The 27,121-nt window shown below is 44.0% G+C and overlaps 1 protein-coding gene and 1 long non-coding RNA gene across 7 annotated transcripts in view; one reads left to right on the top strand and one right to left on the bottom strand.

The window, feature by feature from the left end:
- The window catches only part of LOC132379325 (uncharacterized), a 35,459-nt gene extending 17,193 nt beyond the window's left edge, over positions 1 to 18,266 (bottom strand). Inside the window, exons 1-2 of the long non-coding RNA XR_009507387.1 lie at positions 18,198 to 18,266; positions 15,664 to 15,749 (exon numbers count right to left, since the gene is read on the bottom strand). This is a non-coding gene — a long non-coding RNA (uncharacterized LOC132379325). The remainder of the gene's footprint in view (positions 1 to 15,663; positions 15,750 to 18,197) is intronic.
- Positions 16,595 to 27,121, top strand: part of slf2 (SMC5-SMC6 complex localization factor 2) — an 84,854-nt gene continuing 74,327 nt past the window's right edge. For 3 of the 6 annotated variants that reach the window (XM_059947039.1, XM_059947038.1, XM_059947037.1), the window contains exon 1: positions 16,628 to 16,976. Coding sequence is in view for 3 of the 6 variants with exons in the window: in XM_059947036.1 (XP_059803019.1) it covers positions 16,942 to 16,976 (35 nt within the window). In the remaining 3 variants the exon portion in view is untranslated. Of the gene's footprint in view, positions 16,977 to 27,121 lie in introns of all 6 variants that reach the window. The other 3 variants (XM_059947036.1, XM_059947035.1, XM_059947034.1) reach the window with 2 other exon arrangements.

The raw sequence follows: 27,121 nt of genomic DNA, 5'->3' as shown, positions 1-27,121 counted from the left end.
CCTTTACTAATTAAAGCAATGAGTTCACGAGGAGTGCAGCAAAATGACCTGTTGAATGGTCTTAGCCCAAAACATTGACTGCTTATTCCCTTCCCTGGATGCTGCCTGATAAGCTTCTCCAGAATTTTGCCTCTTGTTCTGGATTTCCAGAATCTACATTATCTTTCGTGTTATTGAGTTCAGGAGTCATGAAGTTATGGAGAGTGCAGGAAGGTTTACCAGGATCCTCCCTGGATTAGAGGGCATGTGCAATTGGGAGAGGGTGGACAAATTAGAGTTGCCCCACCCAGGGTTTGTGTGCTTAGCCCACGGCTCTGCTCTTGCTACTCTCATGACAATGTGACATCATTCATAGATTTGTGGGTGGCACCACTGATGCTAATAAAGTCTCAAATGACAACAAGGAGGTGTACAGGAGTAAGACAGATTGGCTGGTTGCATGATTGTGGACTCCAGGAAGGGGAAGCCGGTCCTCACTGAGGGGCTAGTGTTGTAAAAAGGAGAGCAGGTTTAGGCTCCTGGGTGTCAACATTTCTAAGGATCCATCCCAGCCCGACCCATCAATGCGATCACAAAGGAGGCGTTCCAGTGGCTCTATTCGTTGGAGCTTCAGGAGATTTGGTATGTCAGCATTTCTATAGGTGTACAGTGGAGGGCATTCTGACTGGTTACATCACAGTCTGGTACGCAGGGGCCAATGTGCAGGATCACAAAAGGCTGCAGATACCGACACAATCCTCTCCACCATCATCAAAGCATGAGTCCTTGAGGCAAAATGATGACCCTCACCATCTGGGACAGACCCTTTCCTCGTTACCACCATCAGGGAAGAGGCAGAGGAGCCTGAAGTATCACATTCAAGGGTTCAGGAACAGTTTCTTCCCCTCTGTCATCAGATTTCTGAACTACCAGAGGGGATTAAATAACTTCATATTTTCTGTCTTGTACATCTGTGCCGGGGACACAGAATATATAAAAAATGAACTGCAACTTGTTTAGCATACAGTTATAAAATGAAAAAACTTTTGCATTTCTATCGGGTCTTCCATGATTGAGAAATGAAAAGAAGTTCTTCCAAATTAACTAGCTTAAAAGAGTAAGTATTGTTACAATGCAGTAGACTTGCACACAGCAAGATCCCACAATCAATGCTGGTGAAAAATTATTCAGACACCAAGAGTAAGGTCCTGGCTTTTCTGATGCTAAAGGAGTAGACAGGCTCTTCTCTTTTGGACGGAGTTAAGATGGTGGCAAATGGCTGCTTCTTCGTGAGCTCCTCTGTGGAAACAGCTTAAAATCCTTCCTGAAAGTCTCTTTTTTGCCTTTCAAGGTGGCTGGGGTTCTGTTGATCTGCAGCAGCATTCAGACTGTGCTTTTTCACAGTGGATGAGTTCCTGTTCTTGGAGCTATCCGATTGGCCATTTTCTGACATTCTCCAGGAAGACGTCAGGGTGCAGCCCTGTGAACGACTGAATCCAGGCTGCTGCCGCTGACTGAGGGGTTGCGGGAGAAGGTGCGTCAAGATGCTGTGGACCGAAGTCTCTATGGTCGAGTGATCATTCTCTCTCTCTCTTTGACTGGTGAGTTTGCTGCTGATTCTCAAGTCAGAGAACCATTTGAGTTTGATGTGAGGCTGTTACATTAATTATTTATCCAAAAGATAGATCTGCAATTCCCTTGTTTCTGTACAGAGATGCCTCTCTAGCTCTCCATGTTTCTTAAGTGGGATACAAACCAGAGCCTATAAACACAGGGATTAGACGGCTTTTAACCCAGCCATAGCTGATTAATGACTGACTTTTTACAATGCTCACCCTCAATGTACTGAAGATCCAGATAGACCACCCAGGTTTGATTCCCGGTCCATGTTGACTTAGATTATGTAAGCAACAGCAGTAACATGGTCAATGACCGTTACTTTTTTGAGCGGACGTAGTCAAACATGTACTTTGACCAGGGTCAGGATTGTGTTAATCTTTGTAGCAAGGTAGTGCATGTGGGCTCATAAACTGTCCAGAAATCTGATGGCAAAGGGGAAGACACAGTCTTTGAAGATATTCTCGACACTGGGAAGGTTAGTACCCATGATGGAGCTGGTTGAGTTTACAACCTCTGCTGCTTTTTCCAGTCCAGTGCATTGGCCCTTCAATACCAGACGTTGATACAACTAGTAAGAATAGTCTCCATGGTATATTTATAGAAATTTGCTAGAGTATTTGGTGACAAACCAAATCTCCTTAAACTTCTAGTGAAATATAACCAACTTTCTTCTTGAACTCCCTCCTTCCTGAAAATATTCTTGAAAACCTTATCCGCCCTCTCTTGACAAACTTCACATCCTTTTTAAAGTCAGTACCAGAACTAGACACAACATTGACCAAATTATGTTTTAAGTTCATCGTAATAACTTTGCTGTTTTTTGTTGTATTTATAGAACATCCCAAATGCTTTCGGTTCACTTTTCAACTCCCTTTTAATGATTTATGAAAATTAATCCTGGAATATTTCTGTTCCTATCTCTTGTTTGGAATCAGAATCAGAATCGTTTTATATCACTGGAATCAGTCTTGAAATTTGTTGTTTTGAGGCAGCAATATGAGACCATGGATCTGCACCTGGAATGATTTCCAGGGCGCAGGCCTGGGCAAGGTTGTATGGAAGACCAGCAGTTGCCCATGAAGCAAGTCTCCCCTCTCCACGACCCCGATGTTGTCCAAGGGAAGGGCAAGGGCCAATTCAGCTTGGCACCAGTGTCGTCGCAGGAGTTGGCAGAATGAGGTTGAAGGCAACGTCAGACTGCCTCAGGGACTCCAGCTCCGGATTTGTCCTCAGGGTTTACTCCCGAAGCCTGGAACACATAACTTAAAAAAAAACTACAAATGTGACAACATGCATGCCAGCCCCTGTGGTTTAGACACTCTACTTCTCCGGAACATGGGTGGGTGGCTCAGCTTCTTTAAAGATTCAGGCCTTTTCAGCTAATTGTGGCCATGTTTTGGTGCCAGGATGTTAATATTTAAAGAGTAACTGGCCGGAGGTGCTGGCACTCAGTCATCAGCTCAACTTTGGATTCTCATCTAGCATCTAGTTTAGAACCCTGTCTTCATTTCAGTCTTGTGTTATGTCTCGATCTCGTCTGGGATACTCCAGCACTTGAATCTGAACCATCCTCGCCTAGGTCTCTGGTCACAGTGTGATAGAAAGAAACACAGACCCAGTGGAGTATCAGAGCCTCTTGTCAGCTGTGGCTAGCCACAGCGAGAAAATTTCTATTCAGAGCCTGGAGATACTCGATCTCCAGGTCGCCACGTGCCAGCTATTGAAAGGGGAAGCCAGAATTGCTTGGGTGAGGCTGTCGGTCACCTGCAGAGACAGTCCATTTTCAGACTCTGGAGAGATTTGGTGGTGACCCGTGCTTTTGTCGCAGCTTCCTCACTCAGTATTCATTGGTGTTTGAACTCCAGCCTTCCCAGTTCCCTGCAGAGCACAGAAAGGTAGTCTTCATGACCTCCCTCCTGACCAGGAGAGCCCTGGCATGGGCCATCCACAATGAGAGCAGAGGTCAAAGATTTGCTTAGATTTGGAGGAATTAATGAATAGCATGAAGAGGGTGTTTCACTATCTCGTTGGAGCAAACAGCGGCTCACATGGTATTATGAATGTGTGTCAGGGTAGTCGATCAGCAGCTGACTACGCTATTCAATTTTGGACTTCGGCCGATGAGAGTGGCTGGAACAGAGCCTTGGCCACTCTGTACTGCCACAGACTCTGAATGCTTGGTGTTCCCACCCCCAGACTTTCCCGACACCAGTGGCTGACGAGGAGGCAGACTTTTGTCCTGGGTAACCTGGAGTCCCACCTCCAAGGGCAGCCTCAGAAGTTGTCCTCAGAGGGAGGTTTGGGGGTAACTGCAACATCCAAGCCAGTCAAAATCCCTTCTGTCTACAAGGATTTGGAAGAGGTCTTCAGCAAGGGAAATGCCTCAACTCTTTTATGGCACTGACCCTACGAATGTGTTACGCATCTACTGCCTGGTACTTGCCCTCCTCGGGTGCTCTCAGGCCTGGAGAGGAGCATAATGGACGAATACAGAAAAGAGGTTCTTGCCATGGGATTCATTCAACCCTTCATCTCACCAGCCAATGCAGGCTTCTTCTTCGTCCTGAAAAAGGACAGGAGCCTGCGGCCAGGCATTGATTATAGGGGCCAAATTTCACAACGGCCAAGAAGTGTTACCCTCTTCCACTCATGAACATGGTCTCCGAGGGGCAAGAGCATTCTCAAACCTAAACTTGTGGATTGTGTACAATCTGGTCTGCACAAAGGAGGGCAACAAGTGGAAGCCGACATTCTACATACCAACAGGGCACCATAAGTACCAGCAGTTTTCAGGCCTTTATAAATGTCGTGCTTCAGGATGCTCTCCTTAAGCATGCCTTCATCTACTTCGGTGATAGCCTAATCTTTTCGTACTCCATGGAGAAGCACATTGCTCACATTAGAGATATCTTAAAGAGGCTTCTCGATCATGGACTTTATGTCAAGCTGGCAAAATATGAATTTTACATAACCACGGTTTCATTTTTGGGTTTTATCAACTCTAAGGGCAATCTCAAGATGGGCCTTATTAAGAGACAGACAGTCAGAGATTGGCCACAACCATCCAGTGTGAAACAAGTCCAAAGATTCCTGGGAGATGCCAACTTTTACTGAAACTTCAGTTCAGTGATGCCCCTGCTGATGGTGCTAAGAGATCCATGGGTCCTTTTGTCTGGATTACTGAAGTGGAGGCTGCTTTTACAAAGCTCAAACAGTGTGGTTTATGACATTTCCCATTTTGGTTTCACGTAACCCGGACCTCTACTTCATCGTGGAGATGGACGCCTTGGGCATCTGAATGGGTGCAGTGCTGTCTCAATGGATAATAAACCACACCCGTGTGCATTCTTCTCTAGGCAGCTGTCCTTGGCAGAGGTAAACTATGACATTGGAGATAGAGAGCTGTTCACGGTCAGGTTGGCTTTGGAGGAATGGTGTTACTGGCTCGAAGGGCCAAAGAACCTCCTTATTGTATGGACAGACCACAAGAACCTGGCTTATATTCAGGAGGCCAAAGGATTGAATTTCAGGCAGACCAGGTGATCTCTCTTCTTCAACTGTTCAATTATGTCCTGACCTATTGCTTGGGGTCATTGAATCAGAAACCAGATACCTTGTCTTGTCAGTTCGAACAACCCGAAGGAGAGCAGCAGCCTACCACCACTTTTCGCCGTTTAGGTGACAGTGCTAAGCCAATCTGTTGGGGAATCAGCACACCTGTTCACAAGGCCCAGGGACAAGGGGAGATCTCGAAGAATGGTCTGTTCGTCCCAAGTTCCGTCAGGTCTCTGGCGCTTCAAAGGGGACACACGTCAAGAAGGACCGCTCACCCAGGGATAGCCAGGACCCTTGAGTTCATCAGGAGAAGATACTGGTGGCCTTGAATGGCTAAGGAGGTCTGACAATATGTGCATGCATGTGATCTACGCACCTGGAACAAGAAGCCCCACACACAGCCTCAGGGGCTCCTCCAGACAGACCACGGGCGCACATCTGCACGGACTTTGTCACGGGTCTTCTGCCTTCCAAGGGGAAGAGCATCATTATAGTAATTGTAAATTGTTTCTCAAAGGCCTGCAAATACATTTCCTTGGACAAACTACCGTCTGTAGCGGAGATGGCCGAAAATGTCAATAACCAGGTTGTCAGGGGTCTATAGATTTCCTGGAGACATTGTGTCAGATCAAGGTCTTCAGTTCACATCATGTGTTTGGAGGGCATTCTGTATGTTGATTGAGGCAACAGCAAGCCTTTCCTCTGGGTTTCATCTACAGTCCAACGGCCATATGGAGTGGGTGAATCTGAAGATGGAATGGACCCCAAGATGCCTGGCCTCAGAAAAACCAAACAAGTGGTGAGACCATTTGATGTGGGCACAGGTCACCCACAACATTTTACAGCATTTGATATATAGTGTGTCCCTGTTCAAATGCTAATTTGGGTATTCTCTGCCACTCTTCTGAGCAGGAGGCCGCGGTCGGTGCTCCTGTGGCTAAAGATCTTGTCCGACGCTGCAAGGGTCCTGCCGAATATATCAGTGCTGTCCCAATTCTGCTCACCAGACCTGGAAAATCTAGCAGTAAAGTGCTGTCCTTTTTACCTGCCACAGGAGTTCTCTGGGGTCATTCTGGTGGCAGTTTACATTCCACCTCAGGCCAATGTCAAGCAGGCTTTAGATGATCTGAGCAATGGGATCAACATGCACAAAACAGCCACCCTAATGCCTTCACCATCATGTTGGGAGATTTTAACAAGGCCAGTCTTAAAAAAAATCACTAAGCAACTACCGTCAGCAGATCACTTGCAATACCAGAGGAAACAACACACTGGACCACTGTTACACCACCATCAAGAATGCCTACCGGGCTATTCCATACCCTCATTTCCAGAAGTCTGATCACCTAGCTGTACTTTACTCCCTGAGTATAGGCAGTGATTGAAAACTGCAGCACCAGTGGTGAGGACCAAGGAGGTTTGGACAAGAGAAGCACAGCAGCACCGACAGGACTGTATTCAGGGATTCATCTTTGAACCTGGATGAGTATGCTGCAGTTGTTACCAACTTCATTAAAATCTGTGTGGATGAGTGTCTGCCCACAAAGACTTACTGTACATACGCAAACCAAAAGCTGTGGATGAAGCATCTGCTGAAGGCTAGATCTGTGGCATTCAAATCTGGTGACCCAGGCCTGTACCAGAAAACCAGGTATGATTTGCGGAGGACTATTTCAAGGGCAGAGGGATAATTTTGAATGGGGTTGGAGGCAACAGTGGATGTACGGCGACTCTGGCAGGGACTGCAAGACATTACTTCCTGCAGAGCAAAACCCAATAGTATGAATGGCAGTGATGCTTCGCTACCAGATGAACACACCTTCCATGTCTGCTTTGAAAGGGAGAACACAACTGCAGCTGTGAAGATCCCTGGTGCACCTGATGACTCTGTGATCTCTGTCTCAGAGGCTGATGTTAGACTGTCTTTAAAGAGAGTGAATCCTCGCAAGGCAGAAGGTCACGATGGAGTACCTGGTAAGGTTCTGAAAACCTGTGCCAACCAACTAGTGGGAGGATTCAAGGACATTTTCAACCTCTCACTGCTACAGGCAGAAGTTCCCACTTGCTTTAAGAAGGCAACAATTATACCAGAGCCAAAGAAGAATAATGTGGGCTGCCTTAATGACTATCACCTGGTAGCACTCACATCTACAGTGATGAAATGCTTTGAGAGGTTGGTTATGACTAGACTGACCTCCTGCCTCAGCAAGGACCTGGACCCACTGCAGTTTGCCTATTGTCACAATAGGTCAATGACAAACTCAATTTCCATGGCTCTTCACACGGCTTTAGACCACCTAGACAACACAAACACCCATGTCAGGATGCTGTTCATTGACTATAGCTCAGCATTTAATACCATCATTCCCACAATCCTGAATAAGAAGTTGCAGAACCTGGGCCTCTGTACCTCCCTCTGTAACTGGATCCTCAGCTTCCTAACTGGAAAACCACAGTCTGTGCAGATTGGTGATAACATATCCTCTTTGCTGACTGGCACACCTCAGGAGTGTGTGCTAAGTCCACTGCTCTACTCTCTGTATACACATGACTGTGTGGCTAGGCATAGCTCAAATACCATCTATAAATTTGCTGACGATACAACCATTGCTGGTAGAATCTCAGGTGGTGACAAGAGGGCTTACAAGAATGAGATATGCCAACTAGTGGAGTGGTGCCGCAGCAACAACCTGGCACCCAACGTCAGTCAGACGAAAGGGCTGATTGTGGACTTCAGGAAGGGGAAGACGAAGGAACACATACCAATCCTCATAGAGGGACCAGCAGTGGAGAGAGTGAGCAGCTTCAAGTTCCTGGGTGTCAAGATCTCTGAGGATCTAACCTGGTCCCAACATATTGATAGTCATAAAGAAGGCATGACAGCGGCTGTACTTTATTAGGAGTTTGAAGTAATTTGGCACATCAACAAATACACTCAAAAACTTCTATAGTTGCACCATGGACAGCATTCTGACAGGGTGCATCACTGTCTGGTATGGAGGGGCTACTGCACAGGACTGAAAGAAGCTGCAGAAGATTGTAAATCTAGTCAGCTCATCTTGGGCACTAGCCTACAAAGTACCCAGGACATCTTTAGGGAGCAGTGTCTCAGAAAGGTAGCATCCATTATTAAGGACCTCCAGCACCCAGGGCATGCACTTTTCTCATTGTTACCATCAGGTAGGAGATATAGAAGCCCGTAGGCACACACTCAGTGATTCAGGATCAGCTTCTTCCACCCTGCCATCTGATTCCTAAATGGACTTTGAAGCTTTAGACACTACTCACTTTTTAAAATATACAGTATTTCTGTTCTTGCACATTTTAAAATAATCTATTCAATATATGTAATTGATTTACTTGTTTATTATTATATTTTAGTTTATTTTTTTCTCTCTGCTAGAATATGTATGACATTGAACTGCTGCTGCTAAGTTAACAAATTTCACATCACATGCTGGTGATAATAAACCTGATTCTGATTTCTTTAGCCCCACCACCCAGGTTGGTCGAGGGGGAACTGATCTTCATTATAAAAAGAAATCTGGATTCCCAAACTGTTTGGGGTTTTCGGCAGTTCCTCGTGGAGACTGGGAAGGATTTGGGCCCAAGGAACACTGCTGGGTTCTGGAAAGGGACATCTTGGATATGGTGTGACTATCATCATCACGTCTCTGAGCAGAGAGGGCTGTCAGGAGTCAGCCATAGGGGAGGGGATCCTGTTACAATGCGCACCCGACCATGCCAGCCTCTGGGGTTCAGGCGTTCTAACTCTCCGAAATATGGATAGCTGGCATGGCCCCTTTAAAGACTCAGCCCGACTCTGCTAATATGGTGGCCATACTTGGACACCAGGATTTTAATATCTTTTGAGTTTCAGTGCTGAATCGTCAGCTCAACTTTGGATTCTCACCGAGTGTTGTTTAGAACCCCATCTTCATTTCAGTCTCGTATTGTGTCTCGATTCTATCTCTGATACTCCAGCACTTGGGTCCCATCCATCCTCACCTAGGTCTCTCGTCACAGTAAATTACAAGAAGTATATATGAAAAATTAAATTGAATAAGTAGTGCAAAAAGAGAGCAGAAATAGTGAGGTGGTGTTCATGGGTTCACTGTCCACACAGAAATCTAATAGCAGAGGGAAAGAAGCTGATCCAGAAATGTTGGCTATGTGTCTTCAGTCTCCTGTGCCTTCTCCTTGATAGCAGCAATGAAAAGAGAGCTGTCTTTTTTATATAATCGTTTCCCTTTACTTAATCTCTCATCCTAGAGAGAAATCCAAAAAATAATAGAAATGCACATCAGCTCTCACTTCTTTTACAGATGCAACTCAAGTTTTCATTGGACTGCCTGGGTGTTCTTTATGGGTGGATCCAGCAAGTGCACCTTGAGAGGTTACTTGATACTTCTACCAAAGTGCATGACCATGCATTTTCCAACATTGTATTTCATTTACCACTCTCATGCCCATCACTGTTGAGCCTGGTAGCTCATCTGCTGGTCAAGAACTTGTCACCACAGCAATCAGTAACAGGGAGCACAATTTTGACTTCAGGTTGCTCCTCTTAAATGTTGTTTCTTTGTTCTCTGAGACAATGTTTGTGGAAAGTAGCAAATGCATTTCTTTGTGACATCCCTCTGGAATCCGATTTCTAAATGAACATTAAACTACCTCACTTTGTAAATATTATTTCTGTTTTTACATTATTTTTAATTTAACTGTTTAATATACTTACCGAAATTCAGTTTTTGGATTGAATCTAGCTGAAATACATTCTAAATCCTTCACGGTTAATTCCACATTCACTATGCAGACACCCTCCCTGTGTACTTAAGTTCTAGTTTTTCCAACATTTTTGTGTCTGGCTTGCCATTGCAATTAGTACAAATTGATTTCCATTGTACAGTACCACTACTTCATAGAACTATGTACCTATGCACTCCGACCAATTCCATTCCGCTGACTAATTATTATGTTTTTCCAGAAGGTATGGTTTGTTTCCTTTTCTAGCAAGTTTGTCACAGAGCTGCACGCCACATAAACAGAATGGATTCACAAATTTTTCTCAAGCACCAAGGAATAGGGGATATAATGATGGGAACTGCTGGAGAAGAATGAGTCAGTAACAAACCATTCATACACTCAAGTTCGAGTTGCAGGCTTACAAACCCAGGGTAGAAATGCCATGAAAAGTAGCTTTATAAAGCAGCAGTTCCATACATTACATTTCATATCATCTTGTCAGTCACAGCAAGATACATACTCTCAGTTGCCATTTTATTAGGGGCATCAATGCAAGCATCTAATCAGCCAATCATGTGGCAGCAGTTCAATGCATAAAAGCATGCAGACATGGTCAAGAGGTTCAGTTGTTCTTCATAACATCAATATGGAGAAGAAATGTGATTGAAGTGACTTTGACCGTGGGATGATTGTTAGTGTCAGACAGGGTGGATAAGTATCTCAGAGAGTGTTAATCGCTTGGGATTTTCATGCACAACAATCTCTAGAGTTTACAGAAAATGGTGTGAACTACCCTCCCCCCCAAAAAAAACGTAGTAGGCGGCAATTCTGTAATTCTGTGGGTGAAAACGCCTTGTTAATGAGAGAGGTCAGAGGAGAATGGCCAGACTGGTTCAAGCTGACAGGAAGATGACAGTAACTCGATGTTCCTTTGGGATCAATAAAGTATCTATCTATTACAACAGTGGTGTGCAGAATAGCATTTCTGAATGCAGAATGTATCAAGCCTTGCAGTGGATTTGCAATTGCAGCAGAAGACCACAAGTGGTCATTTTATTAGGTACAGGAGGTACCACTGAATGTAGACGTAATACATAGATGTACTTATATAGACACATAGAAGTAATTATATGGATGTAATTAGATAAATTTAAAAAAGTTTCATTTGAATCGGGAGCAAGTTACAGCTTGTGATTCAGCTGGGAGCTCAGAGAATTCGACCGTTGTAGGTAGGATTTAAGCCTACCTGGTCAATACCTGTGGAGGAGGGGGAACTGCACAGGCGCGAGTGACGTCAGCGTCGAGCGCGCACTTTAAAAGGCAGGACTTCTTTTCAGAGCGGGCAGCGGAGTCCGTGGAAGCAGAGTCCTGGGCTTCGGCGTAAGGGGACTTCGGTAAGCTTGTGTGATTGCTCACTGAGGGGAAGAAGGTAAGGTCACTAGGTGCTTTTTAGACTTATTCTATTAATCCAGTTCAGGTATGGGGGAGACAGTCAGAGCAGTGGTGTCACAGTTCTCCCTGATGACCACACCTGCAAAAGGTGAGTCCAGCTGCAGCTCCTATCAGACCGAGTTAGGGAGTTGGAGCAGGAGCTGGATGAACTACGGATCATTCGGGAGGTAGAGGCAGAGATAGATAGGAGTTATCAGGAGGTAGTCACACCAAAAAACCAAGAAGTAGGCAGATGGGTGACGGTCCAGAGAGGCAGGGGGAGCAGGCAGAGAGAGCTGAGCACCCCTGCAGCCATTCCCATTAACAATAAGTATACCGTACTGGATACTGTTGATGGGGATGACCTACCAGGAATGAGTTGTAGTGGTCCTGCCTCTGGCACAGAGGTTGAACCCTCAACTAGAAAGGGGAGGAGGGAAGAGAAGAGAGCAATAGTTTTAGGGGACTCTATAGTTAGGGGGGCAGATAGGAGATTTTGTGGGGCAGATCGGGAGTCTCGGATGGTATGTTGCCTCCCTGGTGCCAGGGTCCGGGACATCTCAGATCGGGTGCAGGCTATTCTTGAGAGTGAGGGCATGAACCCAGATGTAGTGGTCCATGTAGGGACCAATGATGTAGATAAGGTGAGTGAGGGGGTCCTGCTTAGAGAGTTCAGGGAGTTAGGAGTGAAGCTGAAAGGCAGGACCTCCAGGGTGACAATCTCGGGATTGCTACCTGTGCCACGTGCGAGTGAGGCGAAGAATAGAATGATTATGCACATTAATACGAGGCTGAGAGCATGGTGCAGGAAGGAAGGGTTCAGGTTTTTGGATAATTGGTCTTTGTTCCAGGGACATTGGGATCTGTTTCGAAGGGATGGTCTACATCTGAACCGGAGGGGTACTAACATTCTTGCAGGAGTATTTGCCAGTGCTGCTCGGGGGGGGTTTAAACTAGATGTGCAGGGGGCAGGGATCCAGATCCAGAGGGTTGGTCAGAAGGTGCATGGGGTTAAATGTGTACAAGGTTTGGGTGATCTTGAGAAGGTCATCAAAATTCAGGGTGCAATTTGCCCGATGGAAGTTCAAGGAGCTGGGTTAGGTACAGTAGACAGTGTTTTAAGCAAAGAGAGGAGGAATGGGCTAAGAATTCTATACTTGAATGCGCGTAGTGTCAGAAATAAGACAGATGAGCTTGAAGCTCAGATGAAAATGGGGAACTACGATATTGTTGGGATAACGGAGACATGGCTGCAAGGGGATCAGGCCTGGGAATTGAGAGTACCAGGGTATACGTGCTATCGTAGAGACAGAAATATGTGAAGAGGGGGTGGGGTGGCCCTGTTGGTGAGGAATGAGATTCAGTCCTTAGCAAGAGGTGACTTGGGAACAGGGGAAGTAGAGTCTATGTGGATTGAGCTGAGGAACAGTAAGGGTAAAAAGACCCTAATGGGTGTTGTGTACAGGCCCCCAAACAGTAGCGTGGATATTGGGTACAAGTTGATTAGGGAGTTAACATTGGCATGTGCTAAAGGTAATGCAGTCGTTATGGGAGATTTCAACATGCAGGTGGACTGGGAGAATCAGGTAGGTGCTGGACCCCAGGGTAGGGAGTTTGTGGAGTGTCTAAGGGATGTATTTTTGGAACAGCTTGTGCTTGAGCCAACCAGGAACGAGGCTATTTTGGACTTGGTGATGTGTAATGCACAGGAATTGATAAGTGATCTTGAAGTAAAGGAGCCATTAGGAAGTAGTGATCATAACATGATAAGTTTTTATCTACAATTTGAGAGGGATAAGGGCAGATCAGAGGTGTCAGTGTTGCAATTAAATAAAGGAGACTACGGAGCCATGAGGGAAGAGCTGGCCAAAGTTAAATGGGCGGATGCCCTGGCAGGAAAGACAGTGGATCAGCAGTGGCAGATATTCTTGGGCATAATACAAAAGATGCAAATGCAGTTCATTCCAATGAGAAGGAAGGATTCAAAGAGGGGGAAGGGGCCACAGTGGTTGACAAAGGAAGTCAGAGATTGTATAGCATTAAAGAAAAAGAAGTATGACAGGGCTAAGATGAGTGGGAATACAGATGATTGGGAAAGTTTTAAGGAACAGCAGATCATAACTAAAAAAGCAATACGGAGAGAAAAAATCAGGTATGAGCTCAGTCTAGCCAGGAATATAAAAGGGGATAGCAAAAGCTTTTTTAGCTATGTGAAGAGAAAGAAGATAGTTAAGAACAATGTTGGCCCCTTGAAGAATGAATTGGGAGAAATTGTTATGGGAAACAGGGAAATGGCAACAGAATTTAATGCATACTTTAGATCTGTCTTCACCAGGGAGGACACAAGCAATCTCCCAGATGTATGGATGGGCCAGGGTCATAAGATATCAGAGGAATTGAGACAGATTGACATTAGGAAAGAAACTGTGATGAGTAGACTGGTAGGACTGAAGGCTAATAAATCCCCGGGTCCAGATGGTCTGCATCCGAGGGTTCTAAAAGAGGTGGCTCAGGAAATTGCGGATGCATTGGTAATCATTTTCCAATGTTCCTTAGATTCAGGATCAGTTCCTGAAGATTGGAGAGTGGCTAATGTTGTCCCACTTTTCAAGAAGGGAGGGAAGGAGAAAACGGAGAACTATCGCCCTGTTAGCCTAAGGTCAGTCGTGGGGAAGATGCTTAAGTCCATTATTAAGGACGAAATAGTGGCACATCTAGATGGCAGAAATAGGATTAGGCCGAGCCAGCATGGATTTACCAAGGGCAAATCATGCTTGACTAATCTGTTGGAGTTTTTTGAGGGTGCAACAAGGATGTTAGACGAGGGTAAGCCAGTAGATGTTGTGTACCTAGATTTTCAGAAGGCATTCGATAAGGTGCCACATAGGAGATTGGTGAGTAAAATCAGAGCTCATGGCATTGGGGGCAGGGTTTCAACATGGATAGAAAACTGGTTGGCAGATAGAAAGCAAAGGGTAGCAGTGAATGGGTGTTTCTCAGACTGGCTGGAGGTGACTAGTGGGGTACCACAGGGCTCTGTATTGGGACCACAGCTCTTTACAATTTATGTCAATGATTTAGATGAGGGCATTGAAAACTATATCAGCAAGTTTGCTGACGATACTAAACTGGGTGGCAGTGTGACATGCGAAGAGGACGTTAGGAGAATACAGGGAGACTTGGATAGGCTGAGTGAGTGGGCAGATACTTGGCAGATGTCATTCAATGTGAATAAATGTGAAGTTATCCACTTTGGAAGCTGGAACAAGAGGGCAGAGTATTGTCTGAACGGTGTCGAGTTAGGTAAGGGAGAAATGCAAAGAGACCTAGGAGTCCTAGTTCACCAGTAAATGAAGGTGAATGAGCAAGTGCAACAGGCAGTGAAGAGGGCAAATGGAATGTTGGCCTTTGTTACAAGGGGAATTGAATACAAGAGCAAGGATGTTCTTTTGCATTTGTACAGGGCCCTGGTGAGACCACACCTGGAATATTGTGTACAGTTTTGGTCTCCAGGTTTAAGGGAAGGACATTCTGGCAATTGAGGAAGTGCAGCATAGATTCACTAGGTTGATTCCTGGGATGGCAGGGCTGTCTTACGCAGAGAGATTGGAGAGATTGGGCTTGTACACGCTGGAATTGAGGAGATTGAGAGGGGATCTGATTGAAACGTTTAAGATAATTAAAGGATTTGATAGGATTGAGGCAGGAAATATGTTCCAGATGTTGGGAGAGTCCAGTACCAGAGGGCATGGATTGAGAATAAGAGGTCAGTTATTTAAAACAGAGTTGAGGAAGAGCTTCTTCTCCTAGAGAGTTGTGGAGGTGTGGAATGCACTGCCTCAGAAGACGGTGGAGGCCAATTCTCTGGATGCTTTCAAGAAGGAGCTGGATAGATATCTGATGGATAGGGGAATCAAGGGATATGGGGACAAGGCAGGGACTGGGTATTGATAGTGAATGATCATCCATGATCTCAGAATGGCGGTGCAGACTCGAGGGGCCGAATGGTCTACTTCTGCACCTATTGTCTATTGAGTGTAAATTAATAACCTCAAAGATGAAATTCACCACTGCCTCCAATAGACCGGCACAGTATTTGACCATCTGTTTAGGACCTCAGAATAGGATTAAGTTTATGACACTAGAGATCTGCAGCTTTAAAAGACATGGATGAACTGCAACAGGCAAATCAAAGCAGGAAGAGGTACCACCAATACTAACTCCAGAAAATGCTCCAAATCCATGAACAAGAAGCAAAATAGCTTCAGTATCCTTGCAAAGGTCAACTTGCCCAGCAATGAGGTGTGAATTATATTTCTGGTCTGTGCCTACCTGACACCAGATTCCTCAAGGCAGCCAAACTACTCCATGTACAGCACACACAAAATGCTGGAGGAACTCAGCAAGTCAGGCAGCATCTACGGAGAGGGATAAACGGTTGAAGTTTCATGCCGAGACCTTTCATCAGCACTCATGTCTATCACAGCAAGAGACAGATGAACTGTTTCAACAATGATCTACAAAGGTTCCTTGCAAACCCTATACCAGGTTGTTAGCCTTTCTGGCTCATGACTGCTCAGAATATTGAAGGGCCGTTCAGGACGACACTGAGAATTTCGAGCCTCATCAGCAGGAGCACAAGGGGGCCAATGAAAATGGCAGAAAGAGCACACTGTCTCAAACACAGCACTGCACTCACTCGCTCGCTTTATCGGTCTTCTCCTGATCCTTTGTGGCGCAGAGTGCAGGTCTGGTATTAGTTTCATCAGCTAATTCAGACCATGCGGAGTATTTTGGAGGACCACGAACCTGAAATGAAAAGGCCATCCGCGGTTCCGAGGGTCGATGTAAGACAAGCCTAGAATGCAGACTCCACAACTCCAGCAACACTACTACTGTATCAATTCCCGTGAATCACCTATGTACGGACACTTCTGTGCCTAGCGTTATTTTATGGACGTACAATCAATCTAGGTATATAAGCTATCTTAATTGTGTTGTTTTATTATTGTGTTCTTTATCTTTTGCGATTTTTGTGAAACATGTATTCGGAGTAACAAATATTTCGCTCTCCTTCGTTTTACGGGATAGGACATTAAATGACCTTAAGTCTTGACATTCGGAGGAAAGTGATTTTATAGAAACTCCCAATTATTTAATGAAAGAATCCTAAACTTACTACACAAACAACATCTCATAAATACAAATTAAGATAAAAAGATCTACTTGGAGTAGACGATTGCATGTTTTTTGTACTTTTAAAAGAGGTCCGCTGAGAAGCATTACAGCGAACTCCGAGTTATCCGCTGCATTGGCGGACTTGTAGTCCGACTGCGAGGCGGCGTGGCTACCGCCGACAGCTTCTCCGAACGGAGGACTACAATTCCTACAACACCCCGCGACAGCCGGTGGAGGAGGGTAGGGAACCGAGGAGAGGCCGGGTCAGCTGGTTGGAGGCGAGGTCGCTGCGTTAATGCAAGGCGGGAAATGAAGGTTAAAGTCGTCAGCTGAAGAAAGGAGGAAGAAAAAGAGGAATTAAAATACACTGCAGTGGCCTGTGGTTTTCGGAGGAGAGATGGCGGCGTCCGGCCTTTGCAGGACACGGAAGCCATGAAGCGGCGCAAGTCCCTGGCTCCCGGCAGAGGGTGAGGACGGGCGGAGGCCCTGTGGGCGGCCGTAGTTTGCATGCTGGCCTGGATTGGGTCGCCGCCGGGAGGGTGGGGGTTCCCACCGCTCCCCGCCTGACTCCAGCCTTCCCTCCCTCCCTCCTCCGGGCACGCCAGCTGCACCCCTGCCCGGTTACTGCTCCATACTTCCTCCTCCGGGAACCCGGGGCACCGCCGCCTCCGTCCCACATGCTTGAATCCCCACTCCGGTCTCCTTGGCGACCAGGCCGGCGTATCCCCCTCATTCTCACCCTCACCTTGACGACCGGTACTTAACGCCTGAACCCCCCCTCCCATGACCAGTTGCGTGTCACACTCCCGTCTCCTTGACGACCAGTATTTAACCTCTTCCCCCCCCCCCAAATCTGTTTGTGTGAGTGTCCCCAATTTTTGTTTTGACAGTCAGCTCTGTGTCTTTCCCTCTCCCAGTTTTGTTTTGCCAGTCAGGTGCATGACACCCCCCCCCCCCACTCCACCGCCACCACCAGTCGTGTTGCCCCCATTCTCAATTCTACAACTGGTTTTGTCCGTCCATTCCCCCGCTCCCCCATCTCCTTGACAGCCGGGAGTGGCTGCACCCCTCTCCCCACATGTCCTTGATGACCTGTCGTGTCCCTAACCCTTGACAACGGAACGTGTCGCTTGATGACGGTCATTTTGCCTCCCCCTACCCATCTCTTCATCTCCCTGACAATATCCTTTGACAGCTGTTGTGTTCACCCCCCCCCCCAACCCTTAATGGCTGCGTATACCCTCACCGCCCGCTCCACCTTATTGATAACTGGTTGAGTACCGTCCATCTCCTTGACAACCAGGAGTGCGTTTAACCCTAATCTCCCATCCCCTTTGTGATCAGGGATGTGACCCACCTAACCCCTAACTTCCCGGAGCCCTTGGCCCCCTGTGAGCCGTTTGAGATAGAAAATAAAGGGCCTTCCGGCCCACCCTCCACAATACCAGTCCCACTTCATCTCTCAACGAATCAGTGGTCCATCCTACCACCTAGTTCACTGCTCCCACTCCAACTTTATCTGTCTTTAGCATCTTTCCTTGGAGCGTGTTTTATCATCTCTTGTTTTTCTCCCTTGTTTTAACTGCTCTTTCCTCTTCTCTGATCTTCTCACATTTCTCTTTAACGCTGCCCGTGATCCTTATTGACTTCCCAGCAACCAAAACCTGTTGCTATCACCAGCAGCTCACCGGACGCTCCCAGTCATTGTCATCTGTTTCCTTCGGAGTCGGTTTTGTTACGGTTGGCCTCTACTCTCGATGCAAACTGCGATAGAGAATATGTAAATACACTGTTGCCACAACACTTGTTGTGATTGGCTGACTCTGAGCTGTAGGGGCTGAGCTGATGTCTAACATTTCTGACTCGGGCATCTGCAGCAACGCTTCAGAATGACAACTGTTAGCACCATTGAAGGAATTGAGGTTTAATTTTGTCTCTCCAGCAATAAGCAACCTTTGCATAGAGTGTTCTTAATTGTAATTTGGTGTTGTGGGTTTCTGGTTGCCTCATTTTATTTAAAATTGTATAGTTTGCTTAAATTATTGTTAATGTACTTAATGGCATTGTATTTGACCAACAGTAATCTCTCAAAACCTTGCAGAGTTTTTTGGTAAAGCTTTATTCAGTTTTATTTTTGTTTTGTGTATGTCTTATCAAATTAGCAAGGAAGAGACACAATAAGTGTCTGCAAAGGATATTACAAAAGCTGTTATGCTTTAGAGTTCTGCCTTTGTGAACAGGAAGCATGAGTATGTGTGTCTTTAATCCTGTGTCGTGAGTGGATTTGGTTTGATTTTTGCCTAAACACTTCCTGTTGTTTTAAAGGCAACAACGTGTGTGCACATTATTAGACACCTTTTTCCTGTGAAGACTGAATGATTGTGTATTTCATAATCTGATTACTTTTACATTTTATGAGGGGTTTATTAGCTATAACAAGATGCAGTAAGTGTTTTGAAGCATTATGTTTATCATGTCAGAGTTAAGTAGATGTGAATTTCCAGAAGCAATTAGTAGTTTCTCAGTTTTCCAAATTTGTACTTTTCCTTTCCCTGTGCAAAATGGGTACAAGCTAATTATCATGTATTAGAAGGTGTAGTTTAGTGCAGAGTCTATATAAAAAGTAAAATGAAGCAGAGCAGAGCAGAAAAGCCAGCATGTTAATTATCTCAGCAAGTCAGCTGCCATCTCTATATCACGGTGCCCCTGTACCTTGTTTTTCGAAGGTTGGAACTGGGAGTTGTCCAGTTCGGAATCCAGATAACATTTATTATCACTGACTTTGATCTGAAATTTGTTGCTTTGCAGGAGCAACAGTGCAGTATAAAGACATAAAGTGACTCTAAATAAATAGTGCAGAAAAGGTTCCTGGATAGTTGAACATTGTGATGGTAGAAGCTTTTCCTGTATTGTTAACTGTGGAAATAGTAGAAATAAAAAGAATTCTAGATGGTTAGGGTCCTTAATTTTGGATGCCAACATTTTGCAGCAAAGCCTGTTTAAGATGTCATCATTGGTGGGGAGGCTTGTTCCCATGTGATGGCTAAATCCGCAAATCTTTGCAACCTCTTAAACTCCTGTGCATTGGAGCCTTCTTAATATGCAACCATTCAGAATGCTCTTCACTGGGCAGTTCTAAAAATTTTCAAAAGTTTTCAGTGACATACCAACTCTCAAATTCCTAATGAAGTAGAGCTGGTGGTAGGATACAACAGCAGGATAAGAACCTGTCTTTGACTAGTGGTATGTGTTCTCAAGCTTTTGTATTTGCCTAATTGAAGGGAGCAGAGACATGAAGACCATGTGAGGCGGGTCCTTGATTGTTTTCCCGTGACAGCAGGAAATGTAAACATTTGTAAGAGTCTTTTTAAAAATGCAAACACGAGGAAATCTGCAGAGGCTGGAAATTCAAACAACACACACAAAATGCTGCTGCGTTCCACCAGCATTTTGTGTGTGTTGTAGGAGTCTTTGTTGGCATACCAAATCTCCTCAAACTTCTGAAGTAGTAGAGGCACTAGCATGCCTTCTTTGTGAATGCATTTGGAGTTCTGAGCCTTTGACACTGTTCTGCATTCACTAAAAACATGGTTGATCTCTTCCTTGGTCAGTTATTCAGAATTCTTGATATTTGGCTCGAATGAATGGTGAGGGGAAACATCCTCCCTGCATCTACAAAATGTTGGAGGAAGCCAAGTAGCATCTATGGTGTGAATAAACAGTGGATATTTTGGTCTATCATCTGCTCCCTTCCTTTCAAGTCCTGTTTCCTGCCCCCTTTGCAGCCTGCCTGAAATGTGGACTGTTTATTTCCCTTCATGGATGCTGCCTGGCTTGCTGAGTTCCCGCACCATTTTGTGTGTGTAGCTAAAGATTTCCAGCATCCACAGAATCTCTTAGTTTATGATTCCCTGTGTCTAGCCTGTCAGGCCCTGGAAGAAAACTCTATTTTGAGAAGTCAATGACCAGGCTGCCCTACAATACCTTCTTTTATAGAGAGTCCATTTTCCTTTTCATCCTGCCACTGCACAAAGCATTTCAAAGGGTTGGAGCCAAAGGTCACGGTTGCAAGGAGCAACGGAACATGCTGGAAATACTCAGTGGTGAGGCAGCATCCTTGTCAAACAAAACAGTTTTTAGGTCAATAACCAATCATCAGCAATTTTTGCATTCAATACTGCAGTGAGAAATTTCTTCACTCAGTAAATTTTGAGAATTTTCTAAATTAACTGGCTGTGGAGGCTTTGTAATTGAGTTGATCTCAGATCAGATCTTTTGGATATTGAGAGAAATGATGGATGTGTAGCTCTCATTAAGCAGAGCTCAGTGAAAAGATCAACCAAGGTCTAAATGAAATAACTCTAGAGAGCCATCCTGTTATTTCCTATTTTATTATAATGAGCCAGTGCAGAATAGTCCTTTCCAGCTGTTCTAGCCACTACCCGGTAATCCCCGATTTAACCCTGGCCCAATCACAGGACAATTTATGAAGACCAATTAACCCACCAACTGATACATCATTGGATTGTTCTGTGGAAACTGATGCACCTGGAGGAAACCCACATGGTTATGGGGAGAATGTTAAAAACTCCTTGCAGACTGTGGTGCGGTGTTCTAATAGATGTGGAAATTGATACTACTTTTTAGGGTTGGTTGTGATTTCATTAAATGGTGCAGCAGTTTTAAGGGGCTGAATCAGGAAAGGGGTACAGGAGCCTTGAGTCCCACACTGCTAGGTTCAGGAACAGTTATTACCTGGCAAATATCAGCCTCCTGAACCAGCGTGGATAACTTCACTCAATATTGAACTGATTTTACAACCTACGGACTTACCTCCAAGGACTTTTCAGCTTATATTCTAAGTTTTTATTTGCTTATTTATCCAGTGTTTGCGCAAAAGTGTCTTCTGCACAGTAGTTGTCCGTCAGCTTTTGTGTGTAGTTTTTCATTGATTGGATTGTATTTCTTTGTTCTACTTTGAATGCCTGCAAGAAAATAAATTACAGGGTAATATAAGGTGATGCATACTGACTTTGATAATTTACTTTGAATGGCCTAGTCATACTAATTGATGTAGCCTATTCTTACTGTAATATTTCCATAGCAGTTTTTGTCGAGTTCTTTTACCTCCTTAACTTTTCTTTAAATGTTTAGTCGCCATTGCTGGCATTTTAGAAAACTTGAACTGAAATGACGCAGGTATTTCAAGAAACCCGCTAATGCCTGTTTTGATTTTTGCATTAGGTAAATCGGCTTGCACCTTTTCATGACTATGACATGGTTTGAGAGTCTGAGATGTTAATTCAAATCTACAATCATTTAATTTAAATTTGGGGGGATGGGGGTCGCTTTTGGTATGAAATTCACATTTTTAGAGGTTGCGTGTAATTTATTGATGCTTTGTTTTTGCCATTTGCTGTACTTGTAGGGAGGTTTGCTACCAATCCATTTTCCTGCTGTTACATAGTAATCCTTTCTATTGCTGCCACCAAATTTCCCTTTAAAATGACATGCAAACTCTGCTTCACCAGAGTCCATAGTTCGTTAATGCGAAGCTGCTGTTCAAGTCACATGTTTTGTGCAAATATTTCTTCTAGAATCTTAATTCTTAAGTAGTAACCTTAAATTTCCCTTGCTGATGACCTGCTGTAATTTGGTGTTACTGTTTTATGGTATAGAAATATTTGGTCTGAAAAGCCCATGTTAGAGTATCCTCTTATCCTGCTGAACTTAAAAAGAAGAAACACTGTTAATATTCAGCAGATAAGACAGAGGGAATCTATTTTATACTGTTTCTACTCCAATGCCTTTCTCCACTCATCATTTTTCTCTTTCTGGATTTTGCTCCTGTATTTTTAATCTATTTTTATTTTTAACTTATTTTGTGATTCCCTATTGGATTTCAGTGTAACTCTGATCTCTAGCAGTCCCAGTTCCCTTGTTTTGCAAGTGAAATCATCCCTGTGCCTATACTGTCCTAATCTTGACTCCCTGCCCTTGGTATTTTTCCTTCTCTGGTAGCTCCAGCCTGCTTTGTTCAGTGGTATTGATATTCTGAGTAAGTGTAGTCACTATTACTGAGGAGAAGGTGTGTGGGAAGTGAAAAGTCTGAAGGTAGATTAGTCACTTGGACCAGATGGACCACACCCCATGTTTGGACATTGGCCGATCTCACTTCAGAATAATGTCATTGAATATTCCTTGCCTTTCTCAGAGAAATCACATCATAGTCTTCCTGAAGATGGGAATATTTTATGTGTGTGTGAAGCATTCCCACATTAGTACAGTGATGTGCTTGCCTAAATCTAATCTCTGGAGTGAAAGTCGAACATATGGCCTTCTGATACTGTCCCACGTGCTGCCATTGAAGCTGTAGCCATTTAGGATTTAATTACATAGCTGTTAAGTGTTTTTTTTCTGTGCAATGCTCATTTGGCAATCAGTTATAAAATTACTACCTTAAACTGACTTTCAGTACTTTCTAGTTTACTTTCATTAACCATGCGTGTATGCAGGTGCCAGGCACAAGGGTGTTCTCTGACTGGGATTTGTAGCCGTGCCTAACTTACCCCTGTTTTCTAAATGTTCTTTCAAAATGATTCGAGTGATGCCATTTTGATTTCCCCAGTAATGCTTTGGTTTAGCTTGCATAGTGGTTGGTGACATTGTACTTTGGAGTCTGTGCAATTTCATGTATCCCTGAGGCCATATACAGTCAGTAGTGCCTTTATTTAATGCAGTTGACGTTAGGGACTTGCTGCTTTGTTGAGCAGGTCAGGGATTTTTGATATTTTCTTGATAGCTTTGGGATACTGATTCATTCATTGCTGCTCTGGTGCCTTGATAAAGCATTCAGTCCCCACAACTATTTTCACACTTTACTGACTCATTTTCTAAATTAAAATATATTGAAGGAAGAAGGAGAGGGGGATAAATACCCCCTCTCTCTGTAAGGTCCTACAGTATGGTAGATTTTCAACAGACCAAACCAAAATTAAGACAAAAGTGCATACCGAACAAGTGAGGGAAATGGTAATAGGGAAACCCAAGTCCTGGGAAGGTTACAAGACCATCTCAAAGACACTGAACATACTTCGGTAGTCAGTGCAATGCATTGGGAAAAAGTGGAAAAGATATGAAACCACAGCCACACTGCCTAGATCAGGCTACCCCTCTAAACTTAGTTGCAGGAGAAGAATGGCACTTGTAAGGAGAGGCCCCTGTGATGCCAGCAGTCACCCTGAGTGAGCTGCAGAAGTCAGTGGCTGCCATTGGAAATGAAGTTCACGACTTCACAATCTTTAAGGCTTTGCACAAAAAGGGTGTTTATGGAAGAGTGGCAAGGAAGAAGCCCTGGCTAAGAAAAGTATATCCGTGCCTGTAAAGACTTTGCGAAGCATCACCTTAAAGATACTAGAAAGATGCGAAAGAAGGTCTTGTAATCGGATGAGACTTGGCCTCAACACTAAGCTGTTCACAGTACAGTATTGATGTGATCTAATACTGCACATCAGCCAGGTAATCCAGCAGCAGGGTCAGGATAGATGGGAAGGTGAATGCTGCTAAATATACAGAGATCCTGGACAAAAACCTGCTAGCCTCTGCCAGAAAGCATAAACTGGGGAGGAAGGTCGTCTTTCAGCAAGACAATGTCTCAAAGCACACTACCAAAGCAACAGTGGAGCGGATTAGTCAGATTCCTGAGCTTAGCCTGACTGAACAACTCTGGCAAGACTTCAAGATTGCTGTCCTCCATCACCCCCCCCCCCCCCAAACTAAGCTGGCACAACTGGAGAACTGGGCACACTTTGCTCCATCACATTGTGTTCAGCTAATAGAGACATCTGAAAAGACTACTGGCTATAATAGCTGCAAGAGGTAGTTCAATTAAATACTGAGTAAAGGGAGATAATACTTTTAAACTGCTGACATTACAGTCTTCGAATATTTAGTTTTTCATTCTTTGCGATTTTCCCTGTTGTTTGGGCTCTATTGGGGGGGGGGGGAGGAGCATGTGATCCCTAAATAAAAAATCTCAATTAAATTGAACAAAATCCCTGTTATTCTCATTTATGTAGGACGAAGGGATGGGGTTGATTACTTTTACAAAGCGCTGTATTTTTTCAAGAATTCACTTCAATGCTGGCTTTAGGATTCAGGAATAGTTATTACCCTTCAACCATCAGGTTCTTAAACCAGCACTGATAACTTCAGTTTCTTCAACAGTGAACCGTTTCCATAATCTATGAACTTGCTTTCAAGGATTCTGCAACTCGTATTTGTTTGCTTGTTGATTTATTTGTCTTCTGCACATTGGCTATCACAGTTTTTGTGTGTAGTTTTTTCATTGATTCTATTCTGTTTCTACTGTGAATGCCTGTAAGAAAATGAATCTGAGTAGTATCAAGCTCTAGTTCAAGTTCAGTTTATTGTCCTTCAACCGTACACATTTATATTGCTTGTTCCTGCACAACACAGTACATGTAACTCACACACGTAACGCATACAGTAATACAACCAGAAATACATTAATGAATAATAAGGTGCATTTATGACTCAAGTTTAAAAAGTAAACATAATAACATTACTGTTGCTTCATCTGTGATGAGACCTTAATAGTGGCAAGGGATTGCAAGTCATCTTATGCTTGGGGGAAAAAGCTGTTTCCCATCTTAACAGTTCTTGTCTTAATCCCTGGTCCGTCCTGCCGGATGGTAGAGGGTCAAGGAGATTGTTGGATGAATGCTAAGGGCCCTGCATGTACAGCATTCTGAATAAATATCATGGATGGGTGAAGATGAATCTGATGATTCTTGCTACTGATGAGGAAGAGTGGGATAACCTTAAAAGCATAGTTACTTTTCCATAAAGATGACTTGAGGAATATGTTTTGAAGTTAAAAGTAAATTTGTTATCAAAGTACTGACAAATGACCAGTGTGAAAAAGAAGACAAACTGTGCAAATAAACAAACAATGCTGAGAACATAAGTTGTAGAGTTCTTGAAAGTGAGACTGCAGGTTGTGGCATCAGTCTGGAGCCGAGGTGAGTGAAGTTATCCACCCTCTGTCCACTGAGAACTTGAAGGGCAAGATCTCTGGGGTGGGTTCAGAGGCCTGGACTATTGGTTACTGGTATATTATTGTCTCATACAGTGATAAGTTTTTCTTGCATACTGTTGATACAGATCAATTCATCAGGTAGTACGGGGGGGGGGGGGGGGGTGTAGAACAATCCAGAATAGTGTTACAAAGACAGTGTAATGCAGGTGCAAGATCTTAATTCGGTAGGTTGTGAGGTCAAAGAGTGCATCATATCGTCCTAAAGGACCATTCAATATTAATAAGAGCAGGATGGAAGCTTTCCTGGAACCTACTTTCAGGCTTTTGTATTTTCTGCTCAATTGATGGGGGGAAGAATAAAGAATGTTAAAGATCAGTGATAGACTTCTGCAGGACTGGCAGCCTGTGTTGTGAAGTGCTGGTGTTAATGATTATTTATGGAGTTATGAAATTATATGAACATAGTATAAATTCAAGTGAACAAATCTGCAATTCTTAATGTAAAATGCAAACAGTAATCAGATTGAAGTTAAGAGGGTAACTTTTCAAACAGCTTTGTGTACAGAGCAGAGACTTTGCCAAGTGAAGTGACTTCGAAATAGATGTTCTTAACTGGATCAACTATTTGTTTAAGACAGTGAGGCCTGTGTCAAACCAGGCAACATGAACTCGGTCACAGTGGTGCAGGTAACTTAGCACAAGGAAACTGGCAGACCAGATTGATGTTGTCAGTTAGCACACCAAACATGATCGTAGGTACAGTTGATCAAACACTTATTTGTGTAATCTGAATCAGCTCTGACAACATTAATTTTGGATGTTTATGATCTGTGCTCCAGAAGCTTTTGAGGCTATCTTTGTGAATTGCTGTGTCCCAGCAAAAGTGTTTGAATATTCAAAAGTGTCTTCCACTGTAGATAATGTAATTGAAAAGAAGCATTGTCAACACAAAGTATTAGAGTAAATGTTATTGCAACTGTTGAAACTGTGTTGAATCACCTACTGTTACCTTTGATCTTAAGATATAAAAAATATGATGTAGTTTGAGCTTGGGGGGGTACTCCACGGTGGGGGGGGGGGAAGAGGGTCTCCAGGAGAATGTCTAGTTGTCTTCATGAATGAAGATCTTTATATCACCAGCTTCAATGTCTGTCTAGAGATAGAGATCATAGTCACAGTGGCTTATTAGGTAGGAATTTCCAGATTTTTAATGAAGGAGTAGTGATATTCATCCATGGAGCATGGAGTTAAACAGCTTAGAAACAGCTATTCAGTTTTTGTATGATTTGAGTGACAGAGGTGTGTTTTGGAGGCCCTCTAGCAACCAACTAGCTGGTTGCTCAATGCCACTTATAGATAGTTCAAAGTAAATTTATTACTAGATTATATTTTACTATATACTCAAGATTCATTTTCTTGCAGGCATTCAGAGGAAAATGTATAAATGACAATAGAATTTATGAGAAAAATATACATGAGAAAGACTGACAAACAGCCAATGTGAAAAAGACAATTTTTGCACGTTGTCAGTCGAGGACATCTAGAAAGAAT

Source organism: Hypanus sabinus, chromosome 22, assembly GCF_030144855.1.
Source record: "Hypanus sabinus isolate sHypSab1 chromosome 22, sHypSab1.hap1, whole genome shotgun sequence".
In the NCBI taxonomy this organism is placed as follows: Eukaryota; Metazoa; Chordata; class Chondrichthyes; order Myliobatiformes; family Dasyatidae; genus Hypanus; species Hypanus sabinus.
Note: the sequence above shows the minus strand (reverse complement) of the source record. Positions and strands in the feature narration are given on the sequence as shown.